At 43.8% G+C, this 26080-nt stretch overlaps 2 protein-coding genes across 2 annotated transcripts in view; both read right to left on the bottom strand.

Annotated features, from left to right (window-relative positions):
* Positions 1-15561, bottom strand: part of LOC132899069 (uncharacterized) — a 74868-nt gene extending 59307 nt beyond the window's left edge. The window contains exons 1-2 of the mRNA XM_060940708.1: positions 15442-15561; positions 11290-11472 (exon numbers count right to left, since the gene is read on the bottom strand). Of these exons, the coding sequence (XP_060796691.1) occupies positions 11290-11472; positions 15442-15561 (303 nt within the window). The remainder of the gene's footprint in view (positions 1-11289; positions 11473-15441) is intronic.
* Positions 15562-15805: 244 nt separating this feature from the next.
* LOC132899067 (uncharacterized) overlaps positions 15806-26080 on the bottom strand; it is a 34372-nt gene continuing 24097 nt past the window's right edge. The window contains exons 5-8 of the mRNA XM_060940707.1: positions 23030-23212; positions 21408-21560; positions 20891-20980; positions 15806-15925 (exon numbers count right to left, since the gene is read on the bottom strand). Of these exons, the coding sequence (XP_060796690.1) occupies positions 15806-15925; positions 20891-20980; positions 21408-21560; positions 23030-23212 (546 nt within the window). The remainder of the gene's footprint in view (positions 15926-20890; positions 20981-21407; positions 21561-23029; positions 23213-26080) is intronic.

Raw genomic sequence — 26080 nt, 5'->3', positions numbered from 1 at the left:
GTTCAGCGATGGTCATTCCAGTAGGACACCACTTATCAGCCACCTACAGTGCAGTCCTTGGCACGCTTCCCAGACAACTGAATACACATCCACACCAAGATTGTTTTAAGTCGACTTGTTTGATGCCTGGTTGTTCATGCTGTGAAAATAGTTATTTCTTAGCTGTATTGGCTGTGACCAATGCTTGTGCAATGAACAAGCTTACAACCCCGATTCCAAAAAAGTTGGGACAAAGTACAAATTGTAAATAAAAATGGAATGCAATGATGTGGAAGTTTCAAAATTCCATATTTTATTCAGAATAGAACATAGATGACATATCAAATGTTTAAACTGAGAAAATGTATCATTTAAAGAGAAAAATTAGGTGATTTTTAAATTTCATGACAACAACACATCTCAAAAAAGTTGGGACAAGGCCATGTTTACCACTGTGAGACATCCCCTTTTCTCTTTACAACAGTCTGTAAACGTCTGGGGACTGAGGAGACAAGTTGCTCAAGTTTAGGGATAGGAATGTTAACCCATTCTTGTCTAATGTAGGATTCTAGTTGCTCAACCGTCTTAGGTCTTTTTTGTCGTATCTTCCGTTTTATGATGCGCCAAATGTTTTCTATGGGTGAAAGATCTGGACTGCAGGCTGGCCAGTTCAGTACCCAGACCCTTCTTCTATGCAGCCATAATGCTGTAATTGATGCAGTATGTGGTTTGGCATTGTCATGTTGGAAAATGTAAGGTCTTCCCTGAAAGAGACGTTGTCTGGATGGGAGCATATGTTGCTCTAGAACCTGGATATACCTTTCAACATTGATGGTGTCTTTCCAGATGTGTAAGCTGCCCATGCCACATGCACTAATGCAACCCCATACCATCAAAGATGCAGGCTTCTGAACTGAGCGCTGATAACAACTTGGGTCATCCTTCTCCTCTTTAGTCCGAATGACATGGCGTCCCTGATTTCCATATAGAACTTCAAATTTTGATTCGTCTGACCACAGAACAGTTTTCCACTTTGCCACAGTCCATTTTAAATGAGCCTTGGCCCAGAGAAGACATCTGCGCTTCTGGATCATGTTTAGATACGGGTTCTTCTTTGAACTATAGAGTTTTAGCTGGCAACGGCGGATGGCATGATGAATTGTGTTCACAGATAATGTTCTCTGGAAATATTCCTGAGCCCATTTTGTGATTTCCAATACAGAAGCATGCCTGTATGTGATGCAGTGCCGTCTAAGGGCCCGAAGATCACGGGCACTCAGTATGGTTTTCCGGCCTTGACCCTTACGCACAGATTCTTCCAGATTCTCTGAATCTTTTGATGATATTATGCACTGTAGATGATGATATGTTCAAACTCTTTGCAATTTTACACTGTCGAACTCCTTTCTGATATTGCTCCACTATTTGTCGGCGCAGAATTAGGGGGATTGGTGATCCTCTTCCCATCTTTACTTCTGAGAGCCGCTGCCACTCCAAGATGCTCTTTTTATACCCAGTCATGTTAATGACCTATTGCCAATTGACCTAATGAGTTGCAATTTGGTCCTCCAGCTGTTCCGTTTTTGTACCTTTAACTTTTCCAGCCTCTTATTGCCCCTGTCCCAACTTTTTTGAGATGTGTTGCTGTCATGAAATTTCAAATGAGCCAATATTCGGCATGAAATTTCAAAATGTCTCACTTTCGACATTTGATATGTTGTCTATGTTCTATTGTGAATACAATATCAGTTTTTGAGATTTGTAAATTATTGCATTCCATTTTTATTTACAATTTGTACTTTGTCCCAACTTTTTTGGAATCGGGGTTGTACCATGAACAAGCTTCTGGCAGAATTCTGGTTGGATATTTCACAACTCTTCATGGTAGAATTGGTAGAGTTCAATTAAATTTTTTTTTTTTTTCTTGGCATGGACTCGACTTATAAGCACGGTCCATATATTTTCAATAGGGTTGAAGTCAGGGCTTGTTTTAAGCTTAATGTTAGTGTCAGTCCTGCATGCTGTGGTGCATGCACCTGAAGGCATGCCCAGACTGCACGCATGTTGAGTGGACTCTAGCAAGCGTGCTGTTAATGACGCACACCTGAACACAATTAAGGCGCTATATACATACCTATATAAGGACAGTTCAGACGCACTATCAGTGTGAAGTATTACACTAGGTCAGTAGGCATTACTGAGTCTTTCTACCTGAGTGTGATTTCCTGGTTTCCTGATTCCTCTACCTGTTCCTCATTCTTGCTCTGCCTCTGATATCCTGTTTGTGCCTCGCCCGACCCTTTGCTTGTTTAACATTTTGGATTTAGCCTGCCGATTTGGACTGTTTGCCTATGTGTGGTTCTCACTTGTGTGTATATATACGCACACACCTCACGCTTTGTAAATAAACATCACTTCTGCACATAAGTCTGCTTATCTCGTACCTGACAGTTACCCTGCTTTATCCTCCACAAACAGCTCTGAAGCATGTTTGGGTTCATTGTCTTATTGTAACGCCCAAGTCCCAAGTCGTGTTCAAGTTTCTGATGGTGTATGCTGAAGAATTCTGAGGTAGTCCTCCTTCTTCATTATTCCATACATTTTGTGCAATGAACCAGTTCCACTGGCAGCAAAACAGCCCCAGAAAATGATGGTCCTATCATCACCAGCTGATACAGTGTTCCTCTGTACATCGTGGTTATTGTGGCCAAACAACTCAATCTTTGAGTTACAGCTTTCCTCCAGAAGGCTTTTTCTTTGTCCATGTGGTCAGCTTCAAACATTAGTTAAGCTTGAAGGTGTCAATTTTGGAGTAGGGGGTTATTTCTTGGAATAGCAGCCTCTTAGTCCATGGTGATCTGAACTGTAGACAGTGATCCACCAGCTTCCAGTTTATGGCAGGGCTGTGCCATGGTGGTTCCCAGGTTGTTCCTGACTGTCCAAACCAATTTCCTTTCAGCTGAGGGTGACAGTTTGAGTTTTCTTGAAGCAAAGTGGCTTGGCAAAGTGACTACACCTCACAATAACTTGGATACAATTGTTTTGAACTGATCATGGAATTTGCAGTTGTTTAGAAATGGCTCCAAGAGACATTCTGGAGTTGAGTATATCTGCGATCCTCTTTCTCAGATCTGCACTGAGCTCCTTGGACTTTCCCATTTTACTGTGTGTTGTTCAATCCAATGAGTGCTGTAAACAAACCCTTTTTATGAAGGCAAAGAGAAGCTACCAGCTGTAGTCAATCATGATCACTAACAGGAAGTTAAGCGACCTTGGCCTTGGCAAGATAAGAAATGTTTTGGAAGTTTCAGCACCTCTGAATTAATAAGCTACACGGGCAATTGCTCTAAGACAATGAGGGAGGCTCAGCCTCCTCTAAAAATGATGAACATCGTGTAGGATGAATTGTGCTAGGCTTATGTTATAGCCGACCTTATAACATTGCTATTTCAGATCCAGAATCATAGAAATATATGTGCTCAACCCAACTACAGTGCGAAATCATTCCATTATAACTTTCCCCAGTTCGCCTAATGTCTCGTCTCATCTCGTCTTCTTCCGCTTTATCCGGGACCGGGTCGCAGAGGCAGCAGTCTAAGCAGGGAAGCCCAAACTTCCCTTTCCCCAGACACCTCGGCCAGCTCCTCGGGAAGAACACTGAGGCGTTCCCAGGCCAGCCGAGAGACATAGTCCCTCCAGCGTGTCCTGGGTCTTCCCTGGGGCCTCCCCCTGGGGGGACATGCCTGGAACACCTCCCCAGGGAGGCATCCAGGAGGCATCCGAAAAAGATGCCCGAGCCACCTCAGCTGATTCCTCTCGATGTGGAGGAGCAGTGGCTCTATTCCGAGCTCCTCCCGAGTGACTGTGCTTCTCATCCTATCTCTAAGGGAGCGCCCAGCCACCCTGCGAAGGAAACTCATTTCGGCCGCTTGTATCCGCGATCTTGTTCTTTTGGTCATTACCCAAAGCTCATGACCATAGGTGAGAGTCGGAATGTAGATCAACCGGTAAATTGAGAGCTTCGCCTTTTGGCTCAGCTCCTTCTTCACCACGACGGACTGGTAAAGCGACCGCATCACAGAGGAGGCTGCACCAATCCACCTGTCGATCTCACACTCCATCCTTCCCTCACTCGTGAACAAGATCCCGAGATACTTAAACTCCTCCACTTGAGGCAGGACTTCTCCACCAACCAGGAGAGGACAAGCCACCCTTTTCCAGTCGAGAACCATGGCCTCGGACTTGGAGGTGCTGATTCTCATCCCAGCTGCTTCACACTCGACTGCAAACCGCCCCAGTGCATGCTGAAGGTCCTGGTTTGAAGAAGCCAACAGGACATCATCATCCACAAAAAGCAGAGATGAAATCCTGTGGTTCCCAAACAGGATTCCTTCCGGCCCCTGGCTGCGCCTAGAAATTCTGTCCAGAAAAATTATGAACAGAACCAGTGACAAAGGGCAGCCCTGCCGGAGTCCAACATGCACTGGGAACAGGTCTGACTTACTGCCGGCAATGCGAACCAGACTCCTGCTCCATTCGTACAGGGACCGGACAGCCCTTAGCAAAGAGCCCCGAACCCCATATTCCCGAAGCACCCCCCACAGAATACCATGGAGGACATGGTCGAATGCCTTCTCCAGATCCACAAAGCACATGTGGACTGGTTGGGCAAACTCCCATGAACCCTCGAGCACCCTGTGAAGGGTATAGAGCTGGTCCAGTGTTCCGCGACCAGGACGAAAACCGCATTGTTCCTCCTGGATCCAAGGTTCGACTATTGGTCGAATTCTCCTCTCCAGTACCCTGGAGTAAACCTTCCCTGGGAGGCTGAGAAGTGTGATTCCCCTATAATTGGAGCACACTCTCCGGTCCCCTTTCTTAAAAAGAGGGACCACCACCCCAGTCTGCCACTCTAGAGGCACTGTCCCCGACCGCCATGCGATGTTGCAGAGGCGTGTCAGCCAAGATAGCCCCACAACATCCAGAGACTTGAGATACTCAGGGCGGATCTCATCCACCCCCGGTGCCTTGCCACCGAGGAGCTTGCTAACCACCTCAGTGACTTCGGCTTGTGTAATGGACGAGTCCACCTCTGAGTCATCAGCCTCAGTCTCCTCAGTGGAAGACATGATGGTGGGATTGAGGAGATCCTCAAAGTATTCCTTCCACCGCCCGACAATGTCCCCAGTCAAGGTCAACAGCTCCCCACCCGCACTGTAAACAGTGTTGGCAGAGTACTGCTTCCCCCTCCTGAGGCGCTGGACGGTTTGCCAGAATTTCTTCGAGGCTGACTGATAGTCCTTCTCCATGGCCTCCCCGAACTCCTCCCAGTTCCGAGTTTTTGCCTCCACAACTGCCCGAGCTGCAGCACGCCTGGCCTGCCAATACCCTCAGGAGTCCTGGAGGTCAACATGGCCCGATAGGACTCCTTCTTCAGCTTGACGGCATCCCTTACTTCTGATGTCCACCACCGGGTTCGGGGATTGCCTCCACGACAGGCACTGGAGACCTTGCGGCTACAGCTCCGAACAGCTGCATCCACAATGGAGGTAGAGAACATGGTCCACTCAGACTCAATGTCCCCCGCCTCCCTCGGAAGCTGGGAAAAGCTCTCCCGGAGGTGGGAGTTAAAGACCTCCCCAACAGAGTGCTCGGCCAGATGTTCCCAGCAGACCCTCACCATACGTTTGGGCCTGCTAGGTCTGTCCAGCTTCCTCCTCTGCCAGCGGATCCAACTCACCACCAGGTGGTGATCAGTTGACAGCTCAGCCCCTCTCTTCACCCGAGTGTCCAAGACATAGGGCCGGAGATCAGATGAAATGACTACAAAGTCGATCATCGACCTCCGACCTAAGGTGTCCTGGGGCCACGTGCACTTATGGACACCCCTATGCTCGAACATGGTGTTCATTATGGACAAACCGTGACTAGCACAGAAGTCCAATAACAAAACACCACTCGGGTTCAGATCGGGGAGGCCGTTCCTCCCAACCACGTCCCTCCAGGTGTCACTGTCATCGCCCACGTGAGCATTGAAGTCCCCCAGTAGCACAATGGAGTCCCCAGTCTGAGCACCCCTCAGTACCTCTCCCAGGGACTCCAAGAAGACTGGATACTCTATACTGCTATTTGGGCCGTAGGCACAAACAACAACAAGAGCCCTCTCCCCAATCTGAAGGTGCAGAGAGGCGACCCTCTCATTCACTGGGGTAAACTCCAACACATGGTGGCTGAGCTGGAGAGCTATAAGCAAGCCCACACCAGCCCGCCGCCGCTCACCACGGGCGACTCCAGAGAAGTGGAGAGTCCAGCCCCTCTCGAGGAGCTGGGTTCCAGAGCCCAAGCTGTGCATGGAGGTGAGCCCGACTATCTCTAGCCGGTACCTCTCAACCGCCCGCACAAGCTCAGGCTCTTTCCCCCCCAGCGAAGTGACATTCCATGTCCCAACAGCCAGCCGCTGTGTCCGGGGATCAGGTCGTCGAGGCCCCTGCCTTCGACTGCCACCCAATCCACACTGCACCAGTCCCCTACTGCTACCTCTGTGGGTGGTGAACCCACAGGAGGTCGGGCCCACGTCACCTCTTCAGGCTGAGCCCGGCCGGGCCCCATGGGCAAAGGCCTGGCCACCAAGCGCTCGCATACGAGCCCCAACCCCGGGCCTGGCTCCAGGGTGGGGCCCCGGCTGCGTCATACCGGGCGACGTCACGGTCCTCGTTTTTTTCTCCATAGGGGTTTTGGTGAACTGCTCTTGGTCTGGCCTGTCACCTAGGACCTGTCTGCCTTGGGAAACCCTGACAGGGGCATAATGCCCCTGACAACATAGCTCCTAGGATCATTCAAGCACACAAACCCCTCCACCACAATAAGGTGGCAGTTCAAGGAGGGGTTCGCCTAATGTGTGTGTGTTTTTCCCCCTTGTGACAATGTGATGCAGCCCAGCCTCAGTGGACTTTAATGGCATTTGGGAGCTATGCGCTTTTCAATATCAAAATGCAAGACGATTATTGGACAAATACTGCGAAAACGCCCACCCACGGACTCCCATGGACTCCCAGCCTCACAGTGGGAGGGACATGGCAAAGCTTTCCATGGGGAGACTGGTGATTGGTGAAAGCGGCTGGATATTTTCTTTGATTGACAGCTCGTTTCAAATATAGACAGGCAGCGGTGAATTTCAGTTCAGTCCCATGCGGATTCGCAAGTGGTGTGGTGTATTGTAAGAGATCATCTTACATTTTGATTTCATTCATTACATACGGTTTCTACCAGCTTTTTTAGTTTGTATATATTTTCATTGTAAATAAAGTGTAAATATAGTGTTGTCAAGTTTGCTATCTTAGTTCCAGAAATTTTGTTTATTTGAGTGACTGAACTTGAACTTGAGGGGGCTAGTCAGCTAGCAAGAAAGCTGCGCACGGATGCCAAGCATTGTTGATTTAATTTTGGCGAAGCCATTTGCCAGTCTTCCTTTTGAGGAAAAAATTAAAATTAAAGAGCAGGGTAGACCAATGCCTCAAATTGACTTGGTGAAAAAGGTAGGGAATAATACTCATTCCTTTCACTTCTCCTGGTACGAGAAAGTGAATTGGCTAACAGCAAGTTCAGTGACGAGGAAAATGTATTGTTGGCCATGCCTCTTGATTAAACCCGGATCCGTGATTTGGTCAAATGTGGGCTGGTGACCCACATCAACAACAGTAAATAGGCTACTTTAGTAATATGTCATGGATGGACCAAAAATATAGAATCTATTTAAAATGTTTATGCTGAGTATATTATATTGGAATATATATTTCTCTGGATATGAATTAAACACAGCTACAATTTGGAAAACATTTTTAAACAAAAACACAGCCAAGAACATTTCACACTACAGACCTGGATTAAAAGTGAAGGGTTATCAAAATTGTCAATAAAACATTTCTCAGTCAAAATATGTAAAATATAGGGAAAGTGTCATTGAATGAAATGTGTGGCACCCAGCTCTATGTTTGGCTCCCCAAGGTCAGTGCTTGTGCCTATTCCAGAACACTCTGCTGTTACTGCTGAGGTTCCTGACAAAGAGCTGCTTTCAATAATGATCAATTTTTAAACAACATGCCACGTCACAATTTTAAAATATAAAATGTTAAAATATTACACACACACCCCAACACCACCATCATGTATATTGGACAGTAGGCTAATGGGCCAAAAGAACCTGTTATTTCACAGTTTGTGACCTTGCCAACAATCAGCCAGATCAGAGGCAAGAGTATGGGCAAAATTGATGTGTTTTTTCTTTTTTCTTTTAAAATCTGGAAATATCGTAACTGACCAGCCTCCCCTCTTTGAAAGACTACCAGGCGCCACTGATAAGCTAAGTAAGTGTATGTAATTTTTTGATCCTGTATGTATAATTCTGACCCTGTGTTGATTTCAGAAAACCCAAAGAAAATGAAAACTTGTGCACCACATTCTAGTGTTTTTTTTTTAAATTAAAGCTGTATGCTGTACATTCTGCCACAGAAAAAGAACAGTTCAAAGAAATTCCTGAAAGCCCAAATATTGCCATGACATTCATATCCAAGATGACATTCATGTCACTGTATGTAACTGTATGTAAACTTCTGACCACAACTGTATATATCTGTTATATAATATGCCTGTGTACCATCATATAAAATACCTGTGGAATTGTGATTTTCTTACCAATACATGTCCACAAATACCCCTCCTAGAACTGCCACCTTATTGTGGTGGAGGGGTTTGTGTGCTTGAATGATCCTAGGAGCTATGTTGTCGGGGGCATTATGCCCCTGTCAGGGTTTCCCAAGGCAGACAGGTCCTAGGTGACAGGCCAGACCAAGAGCAGTTCACCAAAACCCTTATGGAGAAACCATCAAGGACCGTGACGTCGCCCGGTATGGCGCAGCCGGGGCCCCACCCTGGAGCCAGGCCAGGGGTTGCAGCTCGTATGCAAGCGCTTGGTGGCCGGGCCTTTGCCCATGGGGCCCGGCCGGGCTCAGCCCGAAGAGGTGACGTGGGCCCGACCTCCTGTGGGTTCACCACCCACAGAGGTAGCAGTAGGGGACTGGTGCAGTGTGGATTAGGTGGCAGTCGAAGGCAGGGGCCTCGACGACCTGATCCCCGGACACAGAGGCTAGCTGTTGGGACATAGTCAGAATTATATAAATAATAAAGTTATGGTAAATGTAATATTTGTGAGGGCTAGTTTTCACTTCCAGACCAGTGATACAAAATTTTGTATTGGTCTTGTAATAAAACAAAATTCTTTTTTGGCCTGCCCTTTGTTAAAAACACTGGTGTATTAATATTGCAAAGTTGAGAAGCTAGCAATCGAGTGCAAGTAAAGGAAATGACAAAGCTGAATCCTGAATGACACTTAACATCTACAAATAATATTTCAGACCAGGATAAAAGGATCTTTGTTGTAAGATGAAAATGCATCAGTACCATTAACCTATTTATTGTTGCAATCATTATTACTACTGACTTTTTCAGATCCACTATCCTGTGATCATTACCTCAAAATAACAAAAATTATATTAATGAGAAACAGGAAAACACCTGCAGTGAAATTGATGTTTCCCCAGCAATCACAAGACAAACATCAAGCCACTATGCTACCAAGATAATATTAGATAGGTAACTATCATTATAGTAGATATGATCAACCAAACCCTTTTGGGAGGGTTCCCTCAGGGAAAATAAAAAGATACAGTCCACAGCCTGGTAAAAAGCAGCCAAAGTAGAGTCCAAAGTAGTATGTAACTTGACTATAAGTCAAGTCACACACTACTAAAGTCCCCAGAAATTATGATAAATGCCTCAGGGTGCTGTGTCTGCAGCTTTGCTGGGACAGAGTGAATCCCATTACATGCAGCGGCTGTGGCTGCCCTCGGAGGGGTGTAAACACAGATGGTGATGCTAGCAGCTCCAAGTCCGGGCCACATTAGACTGTCTTTACGGAGAAATGTCCCGGGTTACACCAGTGGTTGTTCACATAAATGATGAGTCCCCAACCTTTGCCTTTCCCGCATGCTTTAGTGTCTCTGTCAGCTCTCACAGCAGTGAATCCCCACAGGTCCACATTAGCATCTGGTACAAGGTGTGTTAGCCATGTCTCTGTAAAAATAAATAAGCTGCTCTCCCGGTAAATCCGCTGGTTGTTCAGTGCGGTTAGCTCGTCGACTTTATTTGGCAGCGAGTTCACATTCCCCATGATAACAGCGGGAATGGATGGTTTGTAGCACCGCCGGTTGTCTGCTAGCCTAGCCTTTAGCTTAGCCCCAGCTTTGCAGCCCCTGGGCTTCCTCCTCAGCTCGGCTGGGACGGGGTGTCGTATCCAGGCTAGTCCCGTTGTTTTCAGGGCCAGCAGCTCCTCTCTCGAATAAGTGAGAAAACTGGCTCCTGGTTGCGTGTTAAAAGTTAAAAATATCCATGGGATATGAAGAAAAACACACTCTGTCTTCGTAAGAAGAGCAGAAAAGTAAAAATGTGGGAAAAAAAGAGGTTTAAAGAGCTAAAAAATACAGAGCTACTGGAGAGGCAGCCGTCTTCCACAGCGCCCAAGGTCACGTTTTCTTTACATTTTACTTCACATGTATCAAGGGATATACGGCATGTCAGGGCTTGAGACCTTGGGACCTGTCAAACACATTAAATGTATATACAACCCTGCTTAGCTGATTCCATGTGTGTAGCTTATGAAATCTTTCTCCTACAGTAGCCAGTACTCTTCTAAATGAAGAAATATATAAATACATAATAGTAATTAGAAAAAAATATGATTTATGTAACAATAGATAGATGAGCATTGATACATGAATCCATGGGTTTAGAAGCTCAGGTGACAATTCTATATTTCAATGCAAAATCGCTCACTGCTAAACTTGGTCTACACAGACTGTGCACTGAAACCGTGCAAGCTTGCGCAGCCTGCTGGCGCTTCCGCACATGACGTCACGAATCTGGCTCCAGACTCCCTTGGGATTTTTCCAGAAGTGTTTTATTATTTTATTTTTTTCTGCTGTGGACAGATGGCCTTGTGCAAATTTACCCTTCTGGATGAGTGTGTAAAGGGACATACTTTCATATAAAAAAACGAAATTGGTCCAGGATATGCCCTTTAAGATCGAGACTTCTCATTATCTCAAAATAACAAAAGTTGCATTAATGAGAAACAGTAAAACACCTGCAGTTAAATAGATGTTTCCCCAGCAATCACAAGACAAACATCAAGACACAATGCTAGCTAGCTTATGCTAGATATATAATTATCATTATAGTTGATATGATCAACCAAACCTCATCAAAGATTTCCAGGTCAAAGGAGTTGACTGTAGGAGGCAAAGGACACTTAATCACTTTGTTCCAGTATGGGTTTTTGGCCACTTTATGTGCTGTCGGTGTGTCATATAAGGAGTAGCCAAGCCGAATTCTACAGTATGGGTCCATGTGCTTCTTGCCGTAGTTCTTAGCCAACTTAGCCTGGAAAAGAAAGAAGAATTGCATTTCCAACACATACTGTAGAAGACATATAGCACTAATGTTTAAAGGAAAACTCTTTATTGGCAAGCAGAAAATATTCAAAAGGAGGCAAATATTTACAGTTTGTCCATTTAAAATGACTCAATATCTAATGGCAAAAATGTCAATAAAAATTTTTTTCTTACTTTTTAAAAAAATGTATTTCCACATTCATTCTCATTCTGTATCTGTCTAGGACATCTTTATCTAATATGGCAGTGGAAAGGTCATCGAACCTCAACTAATCATCTGCAGAAAGGTGCATCACGCAAACTTTCATAATGCTCACTCAAAAAGAGTTGCAGGATGACCTGAAAGCAGCAGGAACAACAGCTCCACAGAGAACAATACGCAATACACAAAGTTGAGCTACACCTCACCCAAAAATATTTCTCCCAAAAATAAAGACAGAGCATGCTGAGAGCATCTAAAAGCATGAAACAAATCAAAACAGTTTTGGAAAAATCTATTCTGATAGTAGATGAAAGCAAAATTTATAAGTACAAAGTTCAAAAACATTCTGTGTGTAAATGTGAACTGGATATATGCACTGGTAGTATATTAAACAACAACAACAACACACACACACAGCTTAAACTTGGCTGCACTTCCCTTTTCCATCATCAACTTTCTAGCAAGTTTAACCTCGTGCTCAGTCACTGAATTCTTATGCAGACATGATAAGCTTGATGGTGCAATACTAAGTATCTGGACTTGCTTTTGATGTGAATAAAATGTGAATTTTCTCATCTCATCTCATTATCTCTAGCCGCTTTATCCTTCTACAGGGTCGCAGGCAAGCTGGAGCCTATCCCAGCTGACTATGGGCGAAAGGCGGGGTACACCCTGGACAAGTCGCCAGGTCATCACAGGGCTGACACATAGACACAGACAATCATTCACACTCACATTCACACCTACGGTCAATTTAGAGTCACCAGTTAACCTAACCTGCATGTCTTTGGATTGTGGGGGAAACCGGAGCACCCGGAGGAAACCCACGCGGACACGGGGAGAACATGCAAACTCCGCACAGAAAGGCCCTCGCCGGCCACGGGGCTCGAACCCGGACCTTCTTGCTGTGAGGCGACAGTGCTAACCACTACACCACCGTGCTGCCCCATGTGAATTTTCTATTTCACTAAACCAGTAAACCTGAAGAAAGCTCCATATATCTAATCAAAAAGTACTTCTGGTGATGCAGATAAACTGTGGCATCATCTGTCAAAGTCAGACTATCTACTTCTCAACTTAAGCCACATTTGCTCCATTGTTTTCTATATTTAGTGCAGATGCATGTAACAAGACTTCATCATCTTGTATGCAACAAAAACAAGCCATTACAAGCTGTAACTTGTAACCACTGAAAAAGAGGCTCAACAGATAATCACATGATTAAGCAGAAGACCTTGAAGTAAAAATAAATAAATAAATAAAAAGACATTGAAGTCAAGAACAAAACAGACTTAGTGTTACAATTATAATAAATTTCCTGGTTACACAGTTAAACTTCGTGACTATATAGGACACCATTATAGAAGCAAATGATTTATAGCCATGCTATCGGTTATCACCCAAATGAGGATGGGTTCCCTTTTGAGTCTGGTTCCTCTCAAGGTTTCTTCCTCATGTCATCTGAGTGAGTTTTTCCTTGCCACTGTCACCTTGCTCATTGGGGATATATTTAGGATAAAATTAGCTCATGTTTAAAGTCTTTAATTTTCTGTAAAGCTGCTTTGCAACAATGTCTGTTGTTAAAAGCACTATACAAATAAACTTGATTTGAAGTCAACATAGTACAAATATCTACCAATGAAATAAAACCACTGAATGTAAATGAACATTTAGTTGCAAGAAAGTGAAAACTAGTGGAGATATTAATTTTTGAAAATGAATGACTTAATTTGGGTAAAAATAATATTTTTCATAATTTGATTACTGTAAAGCATTCAGCAAAAACTATATACAAGAATACATGCTGCAAATTATCTTTAAAGTTTTCATGAATGTTCAGGATATTTCAACCCAAGCCAGTGAAAAATAAGCAACTGTCAAGGCTTGGGTACATAAAGAATTACAAACATGATGAAATTTTGCTCAGTGTCACATGCATGCATGTACTCTTACATGCACTCTTAGCATGTAGCATATGCCCCCACAGACAACGTGCGCACAGAGCCATGAGAACTAAGTACCATGCATCTGTTCCAGATTAGAGTGCAATCAGAGGATGCTCTTAAAAGGACTCTCACAACACACAGACTTTGCGAAGTACATGCACTGTACCTAGTGTCTCACACTGTACTCTGTATTGCATTCCTGTTTTGTGACTCTCCATTTTGCCCTTTGCCTTTCCTCTGATACTCTGTGCCTTGATCAACCATTGCCTGTGTTATGACCCTGCATTTGTTTAATGTTTTGGATCTGTTTGCATGCCTGTTTATAAATAAATACTCTTCCAACGATTACATTTGTCTATCACCTCCATTACATGTGTCAGTAATGGCACTGAGAGTTGAAACTCTAACTGAACTACAAACATGGCTTCCCAAGACTACAATGCCCAAAGTTGACAGCACCCCCTGTCTCCCTCTTAAGCTCAGGTAACTGTCATTAACTGTGAATCAGCAGTGCTACTTAAGCCTCTCCCTCACACACCTTCAGTGAGAAGTATCATTGTGTTTACCCAGTCATACGAGCCTTTCTTGTCTGCCTGCCTCCCTCTAGTTTCCTGAACCTTTACTATGTTTACCTGTTTAACTCTTTAGTCTGCTCTCTACTATTCTGCTTGCCAATCGACCGACCCCTTCATGCTTTCTGACTGAGTTTGCTTACTGATTGTACTACGCTTCCTGTTTGCATCCCTGCTCTCCCCTGCATTTACATCCATGAGTGCCTGCAATTGGACAGAATATTTCACCTCATTATGGATGTAGCGCAGGAGGTGAAGCAAACAGCTTTAAATGCTCGAGAGCACCTCTTAGGATAACATCAGCAGATGCTCACCAACCTCTACACCAGGATGGCACAGTTAACTGCTGTGATGTCACAGGCCTTCCTAACGCGCTCTGATGCCTCTTCAATTTCCATGCAGCTTCTCCCAACTCCCAAGAAATATGCTGGTGATGCCCTTAACTGTAGGGGATTTCTGGTTCAGTTCTCCATGTACTTCGCTACCATGCCAAACCTCTCTGACGAACGTAAGATTGCAAAGTTTCTCTCTTTTCTCACCGGTAAGGTGCTACAGTGGGCTAGTGCAGTATGGAAGAGTGGAGAGGAGCACACCACCTCATATGAGCATTTTCTAGAACTATTCAAATGAGTATTTGATCATGAACCTGAAGGGATAGAAGTCAGCAAAAGTCTACTCACCATCACCCAAGGGGCAAGAGAAGTAGCCAAGTATGCGCTGGATTTCCGAACTCTTGCAGCTGCTAGTGGATGGAATGAGCTGGCTCTGAAAGCAGTGTTTCACCAAGGTCTTCGTCCCAAAATATTGAGTGAACTGGCTTGTACAGATGAACATCTCACTTTGGACTCCCTCATAGACCTCGCTATTCGAATCTACTTTCTAGCCGACCCTCTCTCAAGGAGGACACCAGACCAGCTCAGTCAGCTGATATTTGAGAAACCTCCATGGGTGTAGACACTAGGCTGAAATGTTCGGAATGAGAGAGTAGGTGACGCGAGAGGCTATGCTTCTATTGTGGGAGTTCCAACCATTGTATAACACAGTGTCCAGTCTGCCCTACTCGCAGCAACAACTCTGAACCTGCTCCTGACGTGGTGAGTCCAGTGAGAAAATTTAACTCACAATCATTGAAAGTACCTGTGTTGTTCAAACTGCCAGCGTCGACCCACGTGTTATCTGCATTTGTTGACTCAGGGGTGGGGGAGAACTTTGACAGTTTGATCATCCAGGAGTTCAACCTGTCCACAACCCCTCTGCAGAGTCCACTCACCATCAGGACCATCGACAGAGGACCTATAGGAGATGGTCTCGTCACAACTAGAATCACTCCCATTTGTATCCAAGTAGGAGCTCTCCATTCTGAACTCATTTCACTTTTTGTGACTTATACAGTTAACCACGACATCATCCTGGGTTACCCTTGACTACAGCTCCATGACCCTCTGATATCTTGGCAAAACAAGGAAATCCTCCAATGATCCCCTACATGCTTTCAGAACTGTTTGTTGCACCAGCTATACATTTTGTCTACTTCTGTTGAAAGTCCTCAACTGGATTCATTGGACAATGTACCAGAATGTTATTCTGACCTGAAGGAGGTCTTTAGTAAGGGTAACGCTTGTGGCCTACCGCCACATCGCCCTTACAATTATGCCATTGATCTCCTCCCAGGCACGTCACCTCCACGCAACCACATCTACCCACTTTCCCAGAAGGAACAGGCTGCAATGGAGAAGTACATTCAGGAAGCACTCAAACAGGGTTACATTCGTCCCTCCAAGTTACCTGCCTCTGCAAGATTCTTCTTTGTGGAGAAGAAGGGGGGAGGCCTTTGACCTTGTATAGACTTCAGAAGACTAAACCAAATATCTGTAAAGTACCCATATCCACATCTGCTGGTTCCCTCTGCTTTAGAACAACCACGTTCTGCTGAAATCTTCTCTAAGCTTGATCTGCACAGTGTATACAACCTCATCAGAATCTGAGAGGGCAATGAATGGAAGATGGCTTTTAGCACCACCGCCAGCCATTTTGAGTACTGGGTCATGCCATATGGCCTTTCTTCAGCACCCAGTGTTTTCCAATGTCTTATAAACAACGTGCTCTGGGACATGCTGGGGAAGTTTGTAGTTGCATACATCACCAACATTCTGATCTACTCCCCTGATGAAGCAAGTCACCTAGAACATGTCAGGTCAGTTCTGAAGTGTCTATTCAAGAATCACCTCTACATTAAAGCTGAGAAGTATGAATTCCATTTGTCAAATTTTGTTTCTGGGTTATGTCATCAGTGCAGGAGTCAGCATGGATTCTGCCAAGGTGTCTGCCATCATGTCCTGGCTGGTACCCACATCTGTGAAGGCGCGTCAACATTTTCTAGGTTTTGCTAACTTCTACTGATGTTTTATCAGAAGTTTCAGCACCATTATGGCTCCCTTAACCGCCCTGCTAAAGAAAGGTCCCAAACGTCTTCTCTGGAACTCTGCAGCTGAGGAAGACTTCGGGATGACTCATGACTGCATTCACCTCAACCCCCATCCTGCAGCATCCTGACCCAACCAAGCCTTTCACAGTCAAGGTGGATGCCTTGGAGACTGGAGTGGGAAGGGTGCTATCCCAGTGCTTCGGCGAGAAACCAAAGCTTCACCCTGTGGCATTTTTTTCTAAGAAGCTCTTGTCAGCTGAGAGGAACTATGATGTCAGGAATCATGAACTACTAGCCATTAAGCTCACCCTCAATGAATGTAAGTGCTGATTAAAGGGAGCTACACATCCCTTTGTGATACTAACTGACCACAAAAACTTAGAGTATCTCAAGAAAGCAAAGAGACTGAACCCACGTCAGGCCTGATGGGCTGTCCTTCAGGAGGTTCAATTTCACAATCTCCTTCCATCCTGGGCATAAGAACACTAAGGCTGATGCTCTGTCCTGAACCTTTAGTCCAGCACCTCATAACCCTGAACCTCATCCCATTCTTGCACAAGAATGTTTCATTCAGTCAATCACTTGGGAATTGGATAAGGAGATAAGAGCCTCTCAACCCCGAAGGCACCCAGAGGAGTGCCCACCTGACTTGCTATACGTCCCCAAGCCACTTTGAAGTAAACTCATTACATGGTCACATGCATCTCCTGTCACAGGTCACCCTAGTAGTCAAAGAACTTACCAAATGCTAAGGAGTAAGTACTGGTGGGAGAAGATGCGGACCAAAATTAACTACTTCATAACTTCCTGCTCTGAATGAACCCAAGCAAAGGTTCCATGAACCCCTTCATCTGGTAAGCTGTGTCCCTTCCCTGTACCTCAGAGGCCAAGGTCCCACCTGGCCACTGACTTCATCACAGACCTACCACCATCTCAGGGTAACACAGCCATCATGGTTACTGTGGACTGACTTTTGAAGGCCCTGAGACTTATTCCCTTACCAGGCATTCCTACTGCATTTCAGACAGCAGAACTGCTGTTTCAAAAGGTATTCAGGTACTTTGGTATACCTGAGGATACTGTCAGCAACCATGGTCCCCAGTTCATATCATGGCTATGGACTTGTTTCATGGAATGTCTTGGAGTCTCAGTAAGCCTCACATCTGGATATCACCCACAGTCCAACGACCAGGTGGAACAGGCCAACCAGGAGATTGGTTATTTTTGGAGAATCTTCTGCATGAACAATCAGGGGGACTGGCCTTGTTTCATCCCATGGGCAGAGTATACACAAAATTCACTCAAGCACTCAGCTACACAGTTCACACCCTTCCAGTGCATCCTCTGTTACCAACGACCCTTGTTCCCGTGGGATGACTCACCAGCACAGGTACAAGCAGTGGAGGAGTGGTTTTCCAGAAGCCAAGCAGTATGGGAGGAGGTTCACTAGCACATTGAGGCAGTGAACTCCATGTACAAGGAGTATGCCAACAAACACAGAGGTAACAATCCAGAATTTTCACCAGGCAACAGAGTATGGGTGTCCACATGTGACCTAAGGGAACCCAAATTCATGCAATAAACTTTATGCATGCTACATCAGCCCATACAGGGTGCTACATCACATCAACAAGGTCTCCTACAGACTAGAGCTCCCACCACACAGTCACATTGCCCCTACATTCCATGTGTCATGTCTGAAACCCGCTAATGAAGGTCCACTTGCTGAGCATGCTCTCGTCCAGGAACACCAGCCTCTGAGTCTTGAGGGAGAACCCATCTATCAGGTAAACAGAATCCTTGATTCCAGAAGGAGAAGAGGACAGTTGGAATACCTGGTAGAGTGGGAAGGCTATGGACCAAAGGAACATACAGTGGTGCTTGAAAGTTTGTGAACCCTTTAGAATTTTCTATATTTCTGCATAAATATGACCTAAAACATCATCAGATTTTCACACAAGTCCTAAAAGTAGATAAAGAGAACCCAGTTAAACAAATGAGACAAAAATATTATACTTGGTCATTTATTTATTGAGGAAAATGATCCAATATTACATATCTGTGAGTGGCAAAAGTATGTGAACCTTTGGTTTCAGTATCTGGTGTGACCCCCTTGTGCAGCAATAACTGCAACTAAATGTTTCCGGTAACTGTTGGTCAGTCCTGCACACTGGCTTGGAGGAATTTTAGCCCATTCCTCCATACAGAACAGCTTCAACTCTGGGATGTTGGTGGGTTTCCTCACATGAACTGCTCACTTCAGGTCCTTCCACAACATTTCAACTGGATTAAGGTCAGGACTTTAACTTGGCCATTCCAAAATATTAACTTTATTCTTCTTTAACCATTCTTTGATAGAACGACTTGTGCGCTTAGGGTAGTTGTCTTGCTGCACGACCCACCTTCTCTTGAGATTCAGTTCATGGACAGATGTCCTGACATTTTCCTTTAGAATTCGCTGATATAATTCAGAATTCATTGTTCCATCAATGATGGCAAGCCGTCCTGGCCCAGATGCAGCAAAACAGGCCCAAACCATGATACTACCACCACCATGTTTCACAGATGGGATAGGGTTCTTATGCTGGAATGCACTGTTTTCCTTTCTCCAAACATAACGCTTCTCATTTAAACCAAAAAGTTCTATTTTGTTCTCATCTATCCACAAAACATTTTTCCAATAGCCTTCTGGCTTGTTCATGTGATCTTTAGCAAACTGCACACAAGCAGCAATGTTCTTTTTGGAGAGCAGTGGCTTTCTCCTTGCAACCCTGCCATGCACACCATTGTTGTTCAGTGTTCTCCTGATGGTGGACTCATGAACATTAACATTAGCCAATGTGAAAGAGGCCTTCAGTTGCTTAGAAGTTACCCTGGGGTCCTTTGTGACCTTGCCGACTATTGCACACCTTGCTCTTGGAGTGATCTTTGTTGGTCGACCACTCCTGAGGAGGGTAGAAATGGTCTTGAATTTCCTCCATTTGTACACAATCTGTCTGACTGTGGATTGGTGGAGTCCAAACTCTTTAGAGATGGTTTTGTAACCTTTTCCAGCCTGATGAGCATCAACAACGCTTTTTCTGAGGCCCTCAGAAATCTCCTTTGTTCGTACCGTGATACACTTCCACAAACACGTGTTGTGAAGATCAGACTTTGATAGAGCCCTGTTCTTTAAGTAAAACTGGGCGCCCACTCACACCTGATTGTCATCCCATTGATTGAAAACACCAGACTCTAATTTCACCTTCAAATTAACTGCTAATCCTAGAGGTTCACATACTTTTGCCACTCACAGATATGTAATATTGGATCATTTTCCTCAATAAATAAATGACCAAGTATAATATTTTTGTCTCATTTGTTTAACTGGGTTCTCTTTATCTACTTTTAGGACTTGTGTGAAAATCTGATGATGTTTTAGGTCAAATTTATGCAGAAATATAGAAAATTCTAAAGGGTTCACAAACTTTCAAGCACCACTGTAGCTGAGTAGAAGCTGAGGACATTCTAGACCCCCTGCTGACACAAGAAGTCCACACCCAGCACCCTGACAAACATGCACCAAGGGGGAGAGGACATCCCAAGAAGAGTATAGCTCCCAGAGGGAGCTCCTCAGGTGTGTGTGTGTGTGTGTGTGTGTGTTCTGTCAGTAATGGTGTTGTGAGTCGAAACTCTAACCGAACTACAAACATGGCTTCCCAAGACTACAACACCCAAAGTTCATAGCGCCCCATCTCCCTCTTAAGTTCAGCTGACTGTTGTTAACTGTTAATCAGCAGTGCTACTTAAGCCTCTCCCTCACACACCTTCAGTGAGAAGTATCGTTCTGTTTACCCAGTCATACCAAGCCTTGCCTGCCTGCCTCTAGTTTCCTGAAACTTTGCTAAGTTTACCTGTTTAACTCTTTAGTCCGCTCTCTACTATTCTGTTTGCCGATCGACCGACCCCTGCATGCTTTCTGAATACGAGTTTGCTTACTGATTTTACTATGCTTCCTGTTTGCATCCCTGCTCTCCCCTGCACTTACATCTGTGAGTGCCTGCATTCTGACAACATGACACTGAGAGGGCCAAAAGTCATAACTAAAAAGTATTTGGAGTCAAGGTTTATGATTTTTATACGATTTCTTTTTTTTCAAAAAAAAAAATCCATGATGTGTACTGGGAAAAGTTCTGAATTCTGGATGAGTTGGCATAGAATGAGCCTCTACACATTCAAATGACACTTTGAAAGTTGAAGTGTCATGTTTGTGCACCACATACCTCCACTACTGTGATGCTGATCTGGTCTCTGGAGTGGACGCTGCCTCTGTACTTCCGCTGCTGCACCATATGAGCGTCCATCTGTACCTGCTGCTCACAAATGAAATAATGTGTAATGTGTTTGTAAAACAGGTTATTCAAAAAACTAAATAATTAAGTGATAAACATGACTACTTATCTTATTATCCCCACAGACCATGTGTGACAACAAACACACTGCATGAAGCGATCAACAAAATTACAGGTGATTGACTCACTTCTCTATACGACAGGTCAAAATAGTTTACAGCAAGATGTCAGGAATATTTCCCCAGATTTCAACACACCAGGGACATGCTGCAATGACAGCCTTTAAAGGTACTGGCCCTTACTCATGGAACTCTTAGAAGTGTATTAAGACACAAAAATTGCAGGGTCGTGTATTTTTATTGCTCAGCTGTGATGTTTTGTAATTTCCAAGGAATTTGTATACAAGAACAAGGTGTGTGTGTATGTGTGTGTTTAAGCTTAGACTCACAGAATATGACATGACAAGGTTAATACTGCCTTCTTTATTGTCCCCTTGTCTTCCATTCAGGCTGTACCACTCGTCAACTACACTGCCTTCCCTCAAACTCGCCGGGATAGTCACATGGTTCCAGGCGATGCGATTATCCAGGGAAAAAGCCCTCTAAAATAAATATGGAACAAATGAGTTGATGTCTAAATGCCTATTTTATTTACTTTTTTAATAAAAAGACATGATAAAAGCTGGGGCTCAGTACGTTCTGGTAAATGGTTCTAGTTTATAATCAAAGTATTCTGTTTTCATTGTGGACACTTTCAAATACATTACTAGCTTTCAGGGTTTACAGAAGAGGTATTGCTTCTGCCATTTTTGGACAACTGTGATTGAATTTGCTTTTAAGCCGTAGTTTCTTAAACTGCCTCAAAATATTTGTGGTAATGCACAAGCTAATTCATTGAGTGTCAATGTACATCACTGATTTTGGTTTTTCTTCACAGCTCTCACAATGTTTGTCATCCACTACTGCTGTTTTTTAAATCGACCTGTTTGAGGTCTGGTTGTTAGTGCTGTGAAAACTGATTTCTTTGCTGTACTGGCTTGGACCAATGCTTGTGCAATGGCTCTGATGGATTTGCCCTCTTTTTTCAGCTTCAACATGGCTTGCTTTTTACCCCCATAGACAGCTCTCTGTTCTTCATGTTGATTTATCCTTTTTAACAAACATAGCCTTCCCAGGTGAAACCCAGGGCTCAAACTAAGAGTAAACATTCAGAGCTATTAACTGTTTAGACAATCTAAAAGGGTACAGCTGGGCAACAAGAAACACCTGTTCTGATACAAGTGTTTTTTTATCACCTTAAAAATTGGGTGGTCTGTCAAATGTGCCATGGTCTATGTTGTTTGACACATCTAGGAAATCAGGAAATGAATATGAAATGATCGATCAGCATTTCAGCTTTCATCTTTTGAGCTCAAACCAAAATGTCTTCAGTGTATAGAAAAAACAAAAGAATTGGCCTTGTTCCAATAATTTCAGAGGGCAATGTATATATGTGTTATATAATCTATGTACCTATGTACTATTGTATAAAATACATGTGTAATTGTGATAACATTATAGTAAATGTAATATTTGTGATGGCTAATTTTCAGTTCCAGACCACTGACGGAAAATTCTGGATTTGTCTTGAAGAAAATGTTTCTTTTTGAGGCCTCCCGTTTGTATTTAAAATAAATAAAAAATACTGCCATATTAATACTGCAAATTTGTAAAGCTAGCAATCGAGTGCAAGGAAGTGACAAAGCTGAATCTTGAATGACACTTAACCTTTACAAATAATATTTCAGATAAGGATAAAAGGTGATTGTTGTAATATGAAAATTTGAGTCCCATGAACCTCTTTGTTGTTGCATTAATTATTATTTCTACTGAATTTTTTCAGTTCCACTATCTTGAGATCAAGACATATCATTATCTCAAAAGATCAAAAGTTATATTAATGAGAAACAGTAAAACACCTACAGTTAAATAGATGTTTCCCCAGCAATTAAAAGACAAACATCAAGACACTATATTAGTGAGCTAATGTTAGATCTGGAACTCTAGTTATAGTTGATGTGACCAACCAAACCTCATTAAAGATTTCCAGGTAGAAGGTGTTGACTGCAGGAGGCAAAGGAAACTGAATCACTTTGTTCCAATGTGGGTTTTTGGCTCCTTTATGTGCTGTAGGTGTGTCATACAGAGTGTAGCCAAACCGAATTCTACAGTATGGGTCCATGCGCGTCATGCCATAGTTCTTAGCCAACTTTGCCTGGAAAAGAAAAAGGAATTCCATTTCCAATGCATATTGTAGAAGTCATATAGTGTTATTGTTTAAAGGAAAACTCTTTATTGGTAAGCAGAGATTATTCAGCAGGAGGCAAATATGTACACCTTTTCCATTTAAACTGACTCAATGTCTAATGGCAAAAATGTCAATTTAATTTTTTTTCTTACTTTATTCAAATTTCTTTCCACATTCATTCATTCTCATTCTGTATCTGACTAGGACAACTTTTCTAATATGGTGGTGGAAAGATCATAGAACCTCAACTAATCATCTGCAGAAAAGTGTATCACGCAAACTTTCACAATGCTCACTCGAAAAGAGTTACAGGATGACCTGAAAGCAGCAGGAACAACAGCTCCACAGAGAACAATATGCAATACACAAAGGTGAGCTACACCTCACCCAAAAATATTTCTCCTAAAAAGACCGGCAGAGCATCTTGAGAGCATACCCACAAAATCCAAGAAATTATCTGAGAGATTTAAAATCATTGGGTTGCTTCCAATGTTTAAAAGCTTCCACCTTCTCTGGATCACTTGCTATGCTGGCCTCAGAGATGATGTGACCAACATATTTGACCTGCACCTGATAGAACTGACACTTGTCAATGAAAATCTTGAGGCCAACTTCTTCAAGCTGGTCAAGCACTTTCATTAGGCACTCCTCATGCTCTTTGAGGGTCCTGCCAAAGACTATTATGCCGTCCAGGTACACAACGACCTGAAGAAGATGCATATCTCCAACTGCTTTCTCCATCACTCACTGGAATGTTGCTGGGGCTCCAGTTATTCCTTGCAGCATTTGTTGGAACTCGTAGAACCCAAGAGGACAAATGAAAGCTGTTTTATCTTTATCCTCTCGAGCCATCACTATCTGATAATAGCCACTGCAAAGGTCCAAGACTGAAAACTATCGACTTCCTGACATGTAATCCAGTGCGTCATCAATTCAGGGCATGGTATATTGGTCAGGGACAGCGTGGCTGTTCAGTGTGCAATAATCAACGCACATCCTGATGTTTCCATTAATTTTCCTGGCATTGACAATTGGAGAGGCATAAGGACTACATGACTCTTTGATTATACCAGTGGCAAAAAGCTCTTGTAGGTGCCAGCGCACATCATCAATGTCAGCAGAAGCCAAATGGCGGGACCGCTCTCTGAATGGTCGAGAGTCTTTCAGATGGATATGATATCCACCTCCCTTGGCCAATCCCATGTCCCATTCATTCAGAGAGAAGGCATTCCTTTTTGCTGCTAACTTGTGCTTTAATCTCTCTTTCCAGGTTTCCAGGATGGGGGATGCACCCAAGTCAAAGAGATTAGGGTCCTAGGCTGATTGGTAATAACCAGCTTGCTGTGGGACTGTCACAGTGTCAGCTGTGTGTAGGTGATCAACCACGGTGCTTGCAGGTACTGTCATTTTTCTCTTCAACTCATTGTGCAGGAGCACTTTAAAGCAGCTAACATTAAGGTGTGAAGCAGTATCACAGGTTCCACAAGCACACTAGCAGGAAGGGTAAGCATTTCTGTTGCTTCAGCGAGCAGTATATCTTTGGACCCAAACTTTCTTTTTTCTACTTTGCAAGAAGCCTACTGTTAACCCTTAGGTTCAATGGTAAGTGGACCTGGACCTAGCCATTTTATTTCTCCCACTGTATTAATGGTAGGGGTCAACACAGGCACAGACATAATTTGACTAAGAATCCACATAAACTGAGGGTACTGGGTCTCAGTAGTCTTGTGGCATAAGTCTGCAAAATGTCTAAAGAGGTTGGCATTCGTGCCTATGAGGAGGGGGACCTGAGCCGGCTTTGGAGCTCAAGGCAGACCAGGGCCAAGACTGAAATAAGTCCTTTTATGTCTGAAAGACTCTTGAGGAACTCTGTCAAGGACGATGTAGCCCTTATATGGATAACTGGACTCACTCAAGCCCCATATTGATAAACCTGAAAGAAGATGGATTGGAATGTGGCTCTACACCACTACGCCGCCCAGGAGGATTCTTCTTTCGCTCTCTTAAATGAAGATGAAGACTCATGAGGTCAGATTCAGTTGATCACCTGATGAGCTACTCTACTCTAGATTTGTCTGCAGAGCTAGCAGGAAGACCCCCTCTCTTCACCACTTTAGTTAGTGCCATCTCAGTTCTCCTGAGGAACTCTGATAATTACTTTCCAGACTGTTGGTGTAATAATCGAAAGTCAAAGTAAAGATCTTCACCTGAGACAGAAGTTCCAAATGAACACTCAAAAAACTTGAATGTACTCCATAGCTTCAGCCTTTGGATGATTTATCCTAACAGCTATGATGGTCTAGACCAGGGGTCTTCAATCCTATCCGCAAAGGGCTGGTGTAGCTGCAGGCTTTCATTACAGCCAAATTGGAGGCTCACTTGATTGTTGACTGGAGACGAGGGTGAAATGATTAAACAAGTGAAATCAGGTGTAGCTCCTGCTTGGTTGGAATGAAAGCCTGCAGCCACACTGGCCCTTTGTGGATAGGATTGAAGACCCCTGGTCTAGACCTTTAAGACTAAATAATTCTCTTCTTCTCTTTATCAGAACAACTGCATTCCTCTACCATTATAGTAGCTTGCTCTATCCAGTTTTCTAGGTTTTCTTCCCTTGCTGAGTAGGGCTGACACCAGAGAATGTTCTGTGATGCCTAAAAGCATTTTCACTTGAAGGCCTGTTAGTTTTCTCTATCAGATCTCCAATTGCTCTGATGATGGATGTCCTGTGATGTGCTCTTTGATGTGCTCTATGCACTTAAAGCTTGAATATCATTGCGAGTCTTTCCTTCTTGTTGAAGTAATCTTGACAATTTCTCAGCCAAACTTCCAGGACTC

Source organism: Neoarius graeffei, chromosome 15, assembly GCF_027579695.1.
Source record: "Neoarius graeffei isolate fNeoGra1 chromosome 15, fNeoGra1.pri, whole genome shotgun sequence".
Taxonomy (NCBI): Eukaryota; Metazoa; Chordata; class Actinopteri; order Siluriformes; family Ariidae; genus Neoarius; species Neoarius graeffei.
Note: the sequence above shows the minus strand (reverse complement) of the source record. Positions and strands in the feature narration are given on the sequence as shown.